General features: G+C 41.4%; 1 protein-coding gene across 5 annotated transcripts in view; it reads left to right on the forward strand.

Moving 5' to 3' along the window:
• mylka (myosin, light chain kinase a) overlaps nt 1-13,332 on the forward strand; it is a 61,355-nt gene that overhangs the window by 35,995 nt on the left and 12,028 nt on the right. For 4 of the 5 annotated variants that reach the window (XM_067516925.1, XM_067516928.1, XM_067516926.1 and 1 more), the window contains 7 exons: nt 482-529; nt 2,573-2,700; nt 8,022-8,178; nt 10,900-11,090; nt 11,237-11,351; nt 11,487-11,519; nt 12,544-12,634. In XM_067516925.1, the coding sequence (XP_067373026.1) occupies nt 482-529; nt 2,573-2,700; nt 8,022-8,178; nt 10,900-11,090; nt 11,237-11,351; nt 11,487-11,519; nt 12,544-12,634 (763 nt within the window). The remainder of the gene's footprint in view (nt 1-481; nt 530-2,572; nt 2,701-8,021; nt 8,179-10,899; nt 11,091-11,236; nt 11,352-11,486; nt 11,520-12,543; nt 12,635-13,332) is intronic. The other variant, XM_067516927.1, reaches the window with a different exon arrangement.

Below are 13,332 nucleotides of genomic sequence, written 5' to 3' on the forward strand. Positions count from 1 at the left end.
CTCACAAGGTGGATCTGACAACAGATCACCACAGAATTTTCAGTTTGATCCATTGCCACCCATCAACAGACTTGATTAACCACTGATTTTAACAACGTGTAACTTTGATCTGAGAACTTTTTTTCTGCTGCACCTTTCTTACACAGTGAGAAGTCAGTGTCAAACTAAAATAAAGTCAAACAAAATGTGACATGTGAGGAGCGCTTGTGTCCTCTGTGTTCTGCAGTTTTCACTTTCTATCAGAGCGGGTTAAGTTTGTTTTGGAAAATCTTCATGTTTGTTTTTCCAGCGGGGGGGTGGGGGGACTCTTTCACAAAATCTATAACTGTACATTCATCGACTCTTTCGTTTCTCTTGCAGGAACTATTTTTATATTGTCCATATATGGTCATCACAGACGTCCTCCTGTCTCTGCTCTGTCATTCATTCAGCACAGTGAGTTAATCAAATTCTGACTATGTTTTTTGTCTGTTTCCACCAGGTGAAGCCAGAATCAAGAAGCCCACTCCTAAGACCCCCCCCAAACAAGGTGAGACACACATCTGTTGATCTCCACCAGTTTTCTGATTGTTTAGTCCTAAATGATGAAAGGCAAAAGCCTGGAAATTTCAATTTTCCATAATAGTAAAATGTAAATGTTTTAGTTAAACATTCGTGGGGCAGAGGATAAGAACTAGAGTCCAATAAACTGAGACTGTGTTTAACCATACACCTAAGACAGAAGGCAATGATTTGTAAATCACCTGTTTCTGAATGTAACTGGGACACAACAACTGAAACAGAGAAGTTTGATCGTAAAAATATATAAATGCCACCTCAGTGTGAGCTCAGGCTCAGAGCAGGAGGCAGCATTTCTGGATCTGGATTATAACTGCTTCTGTATGTAGAGAGAGAAGAACTGGGTTCACTGGCCCCTGAGGTCCACAGCCTTTCAGGATTGGTTTTTAATTTTACGAATAATAGATGATAAAATTGACAACACTCTGTTTTTCTCAGTGATAAACCTTGACCCATCCTGACCTCAGGCAGCCTCAACTTTTCTGTGATGCTCTTTTTATAACCAAGCATAATACTCATCCGTGGCTCAGTGGTAGAGCATTAAGTTGGGATCCAGAAGCCCACGGGTTCATATCCCACTCCACCAGCTGTGGTCCTGCCCAGCAAACAAGGGCCACCCTGGTGCCGGTCCCGAGCACAGATAAAATGGGAGGGTTGTAGCAGGAAGGGCATCCGGTGTAAAAACTCAGGGAGATGCAGAAAGTCGTTAATCTGCCATTGTCTAAACTTTTTTGAGCACTCTTATTAGCAAATCATTTAAACATTTGATTTTGGGATGTCACAGCTTTTCTTGTATTGGCGTTTCACATCACAATTAATTTATTTCTAGAGCAAAAATCAGAGAGACTGTCCCTTTAACTTGGCTGTAGAGTTGTGTGAACTAAGAAGACAGATGGTCCAGTTTAAACCGGGACAGGACTGCTGGAAGCACGGGCCCTACAGTTCAGGCTGACCCCCTGCTTTGAGCAACTAAGACTCAGGATACATCTATGTTTTATACAAGATCTCTCGGATCACGGAAGTTGTTACATGTCTCCATGGTAACAGACGTAACAGACTAGCAAAAGTTCAACCCTGCCCAGCCAATAATGTAAGACCCACGATCTAACCTGAACCAGTGGCAAAGGCCAAAGTCCATACACAACCAGCCACAATCAGGACAGGGCTCAGTTTGGGCACACTGACTTGCTCCACACGCAGTGAGTTGTGTGTTCTAAGACCAGGCGATTCTGGAGGAGATGAGCCTTGTCCACTACGCATTAAAACCATCAGGTGGTGTTCCTGCTGTGGGTGATTTGGGGGGTCACTCTTTGGAAACAGGAACTGCACATTGATTTGTCTGAGGACACACTAATGCAGCTTTGTGCTGCTCTTCTGTCCACATTTCCAGTTGCTGTCAGTCAGCTGCAGTCAATTTCAGTCAATTTTTACACCTGCCCGAACCTGTGTTTTATTGTATAGAATTTTTCTGTCGGATAAGTCGTAAATGAGGATACATGAGCTCATCCTTCGCAGAATCATTTAGAAGACACTCGCCTCGTTATCGGAACCCTGTTGGATGCTGTCATCCGAAGCAGACATTGCTGACGGTTTGAAGCAAAGGACATATCAAGTTCCTAAAAACACATTTGCTCCTTTCCTCACTTTTCATTTCCATTTTTCAATCGCTCCATGAACCTTTATTGGCAGAAGGAAAAGACAACACTGAGAGAAACAACATAGCATTTACTAGACTTGGGATGTGTCCGTAGTCTGTCAGAGTTTCTTTGTAGATATCATGGCTGTGTCCTTTCTGAGAAAACCACAGCTCCCTTGAGCACTTGTGTTACTGAAACCAAACCTTATTTTAATTAATTTAATTTAAAAAAGTCTTAAGATAAGGTGAATAAAGCTTTAAATGTATCTAAACCTGAATTCTTTTAATAAATTACATGGAGTTTGGTGCAAAGTTGGAACAGCTGTTTACACATTGTTTTCCCTTTAATTTTGTAATATTGATTATGTTTGTGCACAGCTCTGCCTCCTCAGATCCTGCAGTTCCCTGAGGACATGAAGATTCTTGCAGGGGAGAAAGTGGAGATCCTCTGCAAGTTCTCTGGAGCTCCAACTATCAACTGTACCTGGCTCAAGTTCAGGAAACCAGTGAGAATCACACTCACACAGACACACAGCAGGATTTGGGTTATTGATTAGCTTGATAAGAATGAAATAATTTACATAAGTTTGAGCCATTTTCCTCTGAAGCAGAGAAGAATCCATTTCTGAGCTGTGCAGGGTCTGGGATTTTCTCAGGTGAGAATTTAACATGTGGATTGAAAATGTGTAGATAAAAAGCAGCTGCAGACGTTCCTGCTGTTACTGAATCAGCAGTTTTTGTAGTTTTAAGAGAAGAGCAGCAGGGGATCCTGACAAAATGAAAGAAGTATAAACAGGATCAGAACAACTGTCCCACAAAGCAGAACCAGTTAAGATAATTCAACTCAATTCAACTTTATTTATATAGCGCCAATTCACAACAAAGTCATCTCAGGGCACTTTACAGAATAAAGTCAAGATTATAAAGATATATAAAGAGAACCCAACAATTCCCCCTGGAGCAAGCCATAGGCAACAGTGGAGAGGAAAAACTCCCTTTAACGGAAGAAACCTCCAGCAGAACCAGGCTCAGGGTGGACGGCCATCTGCCTCGACCGGTTGGGGTGAGTGGAAAGGGGAGAGAGAAAAGAACAGAGCAACAAAAAGCAATAACAAAACATCGGGCAGATTGGTAGGACCAGTAGCTGCACGCTGGAAGACACACAGCTTCAAAGCCGGGGGACACCTGCAGAAAGGGACAGAGAGAGGGGGACAGAGGAGGACAAAGACAACTACGGGAGAGAACACACAGAGTTAATGACATACAGTGGTGAGAATTGCGGGGTGAGAGGAGAGGAGAGATGGTCAAGAGGAGGAAAGGAGCTCAGTGCATTGGGGGGTGGGTCCCCCAGCAGTCTAAGCCTATGGCAGCATAACTATAACTAACTATATGCTTTATTAAAGAGGAAGGTTTTAAGCTTAGACTTAAAAGTAGAGAGGGTGTCTGCTTCCCGAATCTGAACTGGGAGCTGGTTCCACAAGAGAGGAGCTTGATAGCTAAAGGCTCTACCTCCCATTCTACTTTTGGAAATTCTGGGAACCACAAGTAGGCCTGCATTCTGAGAGCGAAGTGGTCTACTGGGATGATATGGTGCTATGAGGTCTTCTATATATGATGGAGCCTGACCATTCAGAGCTTTATATGTAAGAAGCAGGGTTTTAAATTCTATTCTAAATTTAATGGGAAGCCAATGGAGAGAAGCTAGTGAAGGTGAAATATGATCTCTCTTGCTAGTTCCAGTCAGCACTCTTGCTGCAGCATTTTGGATTAATTGCAGGCTCTTTAGGGAGTTACTGGGGCATCCTGAAAGTAGGGAATTACAGTAGTCCAACCTAGAAGTAACAAATGCATGGACCAGTTTTTCGGCATCACTTTGAGACAGTATGCTCCTAATTTTGGCAATGTTCCGTAGGTGGAAGAAGGCTGTTCTAGAGATTTGTTTTATATGTGACTTAAAGGACAGATCCTGATCAAAAATAACTCCAAGGTTCCTTGCAGTAGTACTGGAGGCCAGACTTATGCCATCTAGGGTAACAATATGGTTGGACATCATATCTCTGATATTTTTGGGCCCAAATACTATGACTTCAGTTTTGTCTGAGTTTAAAAGTAAAAAATTGTGGGACATCCAGGCCTTTATGTCTTGTAGGCATGCTTGAAGCTTTATTAACTGATTATTTTCATCTGGTTCCATAGATAAATATAGCTGGGTATCATCAGCATAACAGTGGAAATTTATGGAGTGTTTTCTAATAATGTTGCCTAAAGGAGACATATATAAAGTAAAAAGTATTGGTCCTAACACAGAGCCTTGTGGAACTCCATAGCTAACCTTTGTGTGCATGGAGGATTCATCATTAACATGAACAAATTGAAATCTATCAGACAGATAGGATTTAAACCAACCTAGTGCAGTTCCTGTAATTCCAATTTCATGTTCCAGTCTCTGTAATAAAATGTTATGATCAATGGTATCAAATGTGGCACTAAGATCTAACAGAACAAGTATAGAGATGAGTCCATTATCTGAGGCCATGAGAAGATCGATGGTGACTTTTACCAGTGCTGTTTCTGTACTATGATGAACTCTAAATCCTGACTGAAAGTCTTCATACAAATTATTCCTATGAAGGTGATCACATAATTGTTTTGCGACTACTTTTTCAATTATTTTAGAAATAAAGGGGAGATTAGATATTGGTCTGTAATTGGCTAAAACACCTGGGTCAAGACAGGGTTTTTTAAGTAATGGTTTAATTACAGCTACCTTATAGGCCTGTGGTACATAGCCTGTTTCTAAAGATAGATTGATGATATCTAATATGAACGTATCTATTAAGGGTAAAGCTTCCTTGAGCAGCTTAGTTGGAATAGGGTCTAGCAGACAGGTTGTTGGTTTAGATGAGGTAATAATTGAAGTTAGCTCAGAGAGATCTATGGGTAAAAAGCAGTCTAACAGGGAGTGGGGCCTTATCCATGATTCTAGCACTGCTGTACATGAAGATCTATCTGTAATTTTTGGGGGGAGGATCTGGTGAATACTTTCTCTAATAGCTACAATTTTATTCATAAAGAAGGTCATGAAGTCATTGCTGCTCAAAGTTAAGGGAATAGTAGGCTCAACAGAACTATGGCTCTTAGTCAGCCTGGCTACAGTGCTGAACAGAAACCGGGGGTTGTTCTTGTTTTCTTCTATTAATGATGAATAATATGCTGTTCTGGCATCACTGAGAGCTTTTTTGTACGTTTTTAAACTATTTTTCCAGGCTAAAGGAGATTCTTCTAACTTTCTGGAACGCCACTTCCTTTCTAACTTTCGTGTTTCCTGTTTTAAGTTGCGTGTTTGTGAACTATACCATGGAGATCGCCTCTGCTGATTTACTGCCTTCTTTTTTAGAGGGGCAACACTATCGAGTATTGTACGTAGTGAGGCTGCAGAATTGTCAACAAGATAATCTACTTGTGCAGGAGTAACATTAAGGAGACTACTTCCCATTGTATTAACATATGGTGAAGCAAATGATGAAGAAATAATTTCTTTAAATTTGTTGACAGCTTTTTCACTTAAGCATCTGCTATAGTGGAATTTTTCCCTAACTGCTATATAGTCCGTTATTGTAAATTCAAATGTTATTAAAAAATGGTCAGACAGAAGAGAGTTGTGAGGACATATTGTTAAATTATCCGTTTCAATTCCATACGTAAGGACAAGGTCTAACGTGTGACTAAAACAGTGAGTGGGTTTATTTACATTTTGGGAAAAACCAATTGAATCTAATAATGAATTAAACGCAGTGCTCAGGCAGTTACTGTCAGCATCTACATGAATGTTAAAGTCACCCACTATAATGACTTTATCTGTACTAAGCACTAAATCAGATAGAAAATCAGAAAATTCAATCAAAAACTCTGAATAAGGGACTGGAGGACGGTACACGATAACAAATAATAGTGGTTTTTGAGTTTTCCAGTTTGGGTGTGAAAGGCTAAGAGTAAGACTCTCAAATGAGTTATAACTATGTTTAGGTCTAGGAATTATTGATAAGCTACAATGGAAGATTGCTGCAACTCCTCCACCTCGGCCTGTGCTTCTAGGAACATGGTAATTAATATGACTTGGGGGGGTTGACTCATTTAAACTGACATTCTTCCTGCTGCAACCAAGTTTCAGTGAGACAAAATAAATCGAATTGATGATCGCTTATTAAGTCATTTACTAACAGAGATTTAGAAGAGAGAGATCTGATATTTAATAATCCACATTTAATAGTTTTGGGGTTTTGTTCTGTAAGAGGAGTAGTCTTAACTTTTATTAGGTTATTATGATTAACTCCTCTTGTTGTCATATTTACTTTATGTAATTTAGGTCGGGGAACAGACACAGTCTCTATAGGTATGTGGGAGTTGTGGGGGGGTGACGGTTGTAAGGACACTGCAGAGAGGTGTGTAGGACTGGATCTCTGCATCCTAGGCTCAACTCTGGATAAGATCAGATAACCTTTTATTCGTCCCACAGTGGGGAAATTCTAATGCTACAACATCAAAATGTGCAAATGTCTGCAAAAAAATAAATAAAAATTGTGCAGTACGAAAACAAAAAGTCTGTATGAAAAAAATCTATGTAAATACAAAATAAATCAAAAAAAAAACTGGTGAGGCCACCTCAGAGTCATAGAAGAAGACTCCAAAAGACTTGTCGCCTGTTATATCAATCTTCCCTCTTCCTTAGTAAAGTGTTACTAGATCTTGGAAGAATTGTAGACAGAACTCAGCGTGATGAACAATCTCAGTTTAATACATGCTGGCATGGAGAACACATGGATGTTGGTGTCTTCTGACATGTGTCTCTCAAACCCAAGAAAGGAACCATCCTCACAAAACATGAATGAAGAAGTTGACAGTCATTATTTTTGTCCCTTTCTAGGTTATCTATCAATGTCAGTTGTGAAGCAATAAAATACTTTTATTGCACCTTCTTGTAGATCTTGTGACCCCAGGACCTTTTGGTTCTTATAACACAAAGTACCTAAGGTGATCTTAAGCATTTTTCTAAACATGACTTACGCTTTGACTTCTTGTCCTCTCTGTGACGTCTTTAATAAACCCACCTTGTGTGCCTGTTTGCTAATGATCTAACTATATGACAAAATTTACTCTATAACCCCACTGAGGAGTGTGGGGGAATAGAGTAAGTTTAAACTGTCATGAGTAGAGCTGACAAAACATTTAATCACTGCCGTCTTTAATTTCATTGTAATCAATTCATTTTCATTTTTTAAAAAGGGTTCTTTCGACTTCCTCTTTAGCAGAAACTGCAGCAAATTTAGTGTAATTTATTAAATACAGTAAATGAGCGTGTAATGTGTGTAACAGTTTTTTTTTGAGTGTAGAAAGCCTCTGTGTGTGTGAGAGGACTGTGTGTTTGTTGTTGTGATTTTTTTTCTGTGCTCTCTGCTTCATAAACTCTCTGAAGAATTAGTTGCTTCGGGTTCACTGTGCAGTAGTTTTAAAAAGCAGGTGCCTTTATGTTAAAGACGATAAGATAAGATAAAACTTTATTTGTCCCAGAGTCAGGAAATTTTCATGTTACAGCAGCAGCAAAAGTGTGCAAATGTGTGGCAAGAGATTCAGTACAGATTGAAAAACAAAAAGTCAATATAAAAACTATGTATACATTAAAAAAAAGAAAAATCTACAGTACAAATAAGTACAATTTTACCAATATCTGTGTTGCTCAGCCTCCACAGCTTTCTGATTGTGACCTCTGACATGTTTCTAAAGTCCCAGTACGTTCTCCGACATGTGTCTACCTTGTGTGTGTTGTCAGATCCAGGAGGGATCAGGTGACATCTCTATCAAGAGCACTGACAGCAGCAGTAAACTGACCATCAGCAATGGGCAGCAGGAACACTGTGGCTGTTACACCATCGAGCTGAGGAACAGCTACGGACTCCGACAAGCCGCCCTCAACCTCACCATTGTCGGTGAGAAGCCTCCTACTCACTTACCTGCTGTTTTATTATTTTTACTCTTTCATCTTCACAGCTGTCTCCATCTATTACAGTTACCATGGTTACACATGTTTTCTTTTTGTCCCCTTTGCTTTGATTCAGAATCCGTGGTCCTCACATTTAATGGGAGTAATGTAAAAATGTAAATGCCCAAGTTCTTCATCGTGTGAAATGGCCCAGCGTAGTAAAAACTAGTCCAAATCCTGTGTTACCTATGCAGGTAAATAAAATCACTTTGATAGTGTAGAAAGCTGCAGCCAAGGACAGACAGAAAGGAAACTCCTCATCTGTGTGTTTATACCAGATGTGTGTTAATAATCCTGAGACTGAGCTCAGACTCTGCTGCTCCGATTCCTTTTAAGGCTGTGATCTCTCTGTGTGTGAACCTATAAACTCTGCTGCAGTGTGTAAAGACACACACACACACACACACACACACACACACACACACACACACACACACACACACACACACACACACACACACACACACACACACACACACACACACACACACACACACTCTTGTACTTCTGTCTTTGTGAGGACACTCATTGACACAACGCAATGTTTGGCCCTAACCTTAACACCTAGTTCTGAAACAGCCCTGTGAAGTTGTGAGTACTGGCCAACGTGTCCTCACTGTCTAAATATGCGCTCATCTTATTTGGTCCTCACTAAGAAGTATGTGCAAGAAGACACACACACACTCTCAGTCTGGAGGCTTCTTGTGGAAATTGTGGAAAGTTTGTGTAGCATGAGCATGTGAACCTCAAGTATTATCAGTTTATTTGAAAGGGACAATAGAGTCCAGAGTTTTGGTCCATGTGATGATATTTAAATACATCTGGATCTTCACCATCAAGTCAAGTCAAGTCAAGTCAAGCTTTATTGCCAGTTCTTCCACATGTACAGTACATACATACAGGGAACTTAAATTGAGTTTCTCCCGGATCCATGGTGCGTACAGATAATTCTGTACAGTGGAGCCTAAGATCTAGATCACATATAAATATAAAAATATAAAATACAACTATACAATAAGTCTGATCCTGACAACACACCTCTGTAGAAGTGTGTTACAGCTCCAACAAAGGAGATTTCTGAAGACCATATAAGAAGAGTTGCTGGAAGCCTGGTGAGCATCACCTGGTAAAGGTTAAAAAAGATTCAATTCAATTCAACTTTATTTATATAGTGCCAATTCACAACAAAGTCATCTCAGGGCACTTTACAGAATAAAGTCCAGATTATGTAATAAATATAATAAAGTCCAGATTACATAAAGAGAACCCAACAATTCCCCCTGGAGCAAGCCATAGGCAACAGTGGAGTGGAAAAACTCCCTTTAACGGAAGAAACCTCCAGCAGAACCAGGCTCAGGGTGGACGGCCACCTGCCTCGACCGGTTGGTTTGAGTGGAAGGGGGAGAGAGAAAAGAACAGAGCAACAAAAAGCAACAAAACATCGGGCAGATTGGTAGGACCAGTAACTGCACGCTGGAAGACACACAGCTTCAAAGCTGGGGGACACCTGCAGAAAGGGACAGAGAGAGGGGGACAGAGGAGGACAAAGACAACTACGGGAGAGAACACACAGAGTTAATGACATACAGTGGTGACAATTGCGGGGTGAGAGGAGAGGAGAGATGGTCAAGAGGAGGAAAGGAGCTCAGTGCATTGGGGGGTGGGTCCCCCAGTAGTCTAAGCCTATGGCAGCATAACTATAACTAACTATATGATTTATTAAAAAGGAAGGTTTTAAGCCTAGACTTAAAAGTAGAGAGGGTGTCTGCTTCCCGAATCTGAACTGGGAGCTGGTTCCACAAGAGAGGAGCTTGATGGCTAAAGGCTCTAGCTCCCATTTTACTTTTGGAAATTCTGGGAACCACAAGTAGGCCTGCATTCTGAGAGCGAAGTGGTCTACTGGGATGATATGGTGCTATGAGATCTTCTATATATGATGGAGCCTGACCATTCAGAGCTTTATATGTAAGAAGCAGGGTTTTAAATTCTATTCTAAATTTAATGGGAAGCCAATGGAGAGAAGCTAGTGAAGGTGAAATATGATCTCTCTTGCTAGTTCCAGTCAGCACTCTTGCTGCAGCATTATGGATTAATTGCAGGCTCTTTAGGGAGTTACTGGGGCATCCTGAAAGTAGGGAATTACAGTAGTCCAACCTAGAAGTAACAAATGCATGGACCAGTTTTTCGTCATCACTTTGAGACAGTATGCTCCTAATTTTGGCAATGTTCCGTAGGTGGAAGAAGGCTGTTCTAGAGATTTGTTTTATATGTGAGTTAAAGGACAGATCCTGATCAAAAATAACTCCAAGGTTCCTTGCAGTAGTACTGGAGGCCGGACTTATGCCATCTAGGGTAACAATATGGTTGGACATCATATCTCTGAGATTTTTGCACCCCCCTAAGGACAAACCAGGAATGGGAACCCAGGTTCCTCGAGGGCCACAGCCCTGCTTCTTTTCCAGCATGCCCACTGCTGATTACCTGGATTTTTTTGTTCAGTCAATCAGAAGCTGGAGAAACAGTGGGTAAAGCAGGAAAACAAGCAGGGCTGCACCCTTGGAGAATGGGTGGGTTCCCCAGCCCTAGTTACTTTACTGTACAAAGCAGAAATCATTAGGATGTAGTCTGTTGGTATCGTTGCCTAACCCCGTGTCCCTTGACACCTCAGATAAACCTGACCCCCCAGCCAAGGTCCCTGCAGCCTCAGACATCCGGCGGTCCAGTCTGACTCTGTCATGGTATGGACCGACCTATGATGGAGGCAGCGCTGTTCAGTCCTACAACCTGGAGATCTGGGACTCTGTGGAGCAGCAGTGGAAACACCTGGTGTCCTGCAATAGCACTTCCTACAATGTCCAGGTTTGTGCCACTGGTTTTATTTAGGAGCACCCCCCTGAGACTAGATATCACACATCTTTAATCCTTTAGTCCTAAGGAAAAGAATCTTCAACCTATGTCAGGTTGAAGAAGATCAGTGAGCTTAGTAAGGTTTGTGTTGTCTGCAGAACCTTCTTTCCGACCGTCAGTATAAGTTCCGTGTCCGGGCAGAGAACATCTATGGGGTTGGTGAGCCGAGTGTTGAATCCGAGCCTGTTACTCTCGGACTGGTGGACGATGATGGTGAGTAAACTGATGATGATCTAAGCCTAACTCAACTAAACTAGATTAAACTGTAACTAAAGCAGAGCTGAGTGATGGGACAAAACTAAATGGACTAACTAAACTAACTTTGCTACCGTTTGGTTTGTCTGACAGAGAACCAGGATGAGGCAGAGGAGGAGGATGAAGGTATGACTTCCTGTTTAAGTAACTTCAGTTGGTCTGCCGTTTTCTGCATTAGCCGAATAACATCCAAACAGTATTCACACAAGAAGACAAAGAACATGATGGATAGTGACAGTTGTTGATGAGTTCTGTCAGGTTTTTCAATATTTGGAGTGAGTCTGCTGAGTATACAGAGCTTGGTAGATCAGTCCACCATCTTCAGACCACTGAGTTAATGAGCTTTGCTGTGGATCTTTTGTTGCGTGGGCGGGAGGGATTGTAGACCTGGATGTTCAGGTAGGAAAGTGTTGCTGATTTTACCACTCTGTATGTGAGAGTCAGAGCTTCGAACCTGATGAAGCCAATGCAGAGATCTGAATAGTGGTGGGACATGTGTCCTTTTTGGCTTATCAGAAATTATACTTGCTGCTGCATTTTGGATCATTTGGAGGGTTTGATTGTGCTTCTGGTAGCCTAGTCAACAGGCCATTGCAGTAATCAAGACAAGGTATGACCAGTGCCTGCACAGTGGCTTAGCTTTTATATTCAGAAAGGTAGGATGGATCTTTCTAATTTTCTTCAGGGCAAATTGGCAGGTGATAGACAGAGGGGATGTGGTCAGTTAAGCACAGTTGATCATCAATAATGATCCCCAGATTTCACACTTAGTGGACCAATCAGTAAAAAACCCTATGTTGATGTTATTGTTGTGTTGGGTGGAAGGTTTGGCTTGGAAGACCAGAGCTTTTGTCTTGGAGAGACTAAGTTGAGGATGTCTCTCTGTCATCCAACCAGAGATGTCAGAAGCAGAAATGCATGAAGGGACAGTGGAGTCATGTGGCAGAAAGGACTGGAGGATCAGGTGTTTTATAGTATTAAAGGCTGCAGATAGGTTTGGTAGTATTAGGAGAGTGGACTCCTGGACTGTTAGGAGTGCCAGTTCTGAAAACTATGATTGCTTTTGGAGCCCGACTCCTCGACATCAAGGAGGTTGTTACCCTCTGGTCCCATCTCTAAGTGTTGACCTTTATCTGTTCTTATATCTCAGACTCTGAGAAGGAGCCCGACTACAGAGATGTGAAAATAAGAACAGACACAAAAGTGAAGGAGCTGTACGACGTGGAGGAGAGGCTGGGAACGTAAGGCTCTGCCCATTCACACCTGACCCACAATGCACCTGTGCTTCAGTAAAACTAAACCAAAACACTAACCCTTTCTCTAACTGGTATAAATTGAGTTATTTAAAGGCATCACTATTCAAAGTAAAGTTATTATCTTGACAAAAAGAAAACATTTGTGTGAATAATGCAAAGTAATGCAAAAAGGGTGGAATAGTAAAATTTACACGATAATGTTACTTGTAATATCATAAAAACTAACTGGGCGGCCGTGGCACAAGAATGTAAAGCGGTTGTCCAAACCCAAAGTGGCTGATTCGATCCCCGGCTCCTCCGGTAACATGTCAAAGTGTCCTTGAGCAAGACACCGAACTCCAACTTAGTTGCTCCCGGTGAGCCTTGGCCAGCTGCATAGCAGCTCCCCCATTGGAGTGTGTGTGATTGTGAGTGCAAATGGGTGAATGAGAAGCAGCGTAAAAGGCTTTGAGGGCCAATAGGTAGAGATACCGTTATATAAGTGCAATACCATAGAGTAACACATTTGCTGCTGTTTATAATAGTTCAGTTGTTTCTCCAGTCGTTCCTCCATCGTTTACCTGTATTTCCACTAACTAAAGGGTCCGTTAGCGACAAGAAGAAATGAACATTTTCACAGTAAATAGTTTGCATGCATTACATGCATTCATGTTATCAACAGCTTCAAGTTCAGTAGCCTTTAA

Source organism: Channa argus, chromosome 9 (assembly GCF_033026475.1).
Source record: "Channa argus isolate prfri chromosome 9, Channa argus male v1.0, whole genome shotgun sequence".
Lineage (NCBI taxonomy): Eukaryota > Metazoa > Chordata > Actinopteri > Anabantiformes > Channidae > Channa > Channa argus.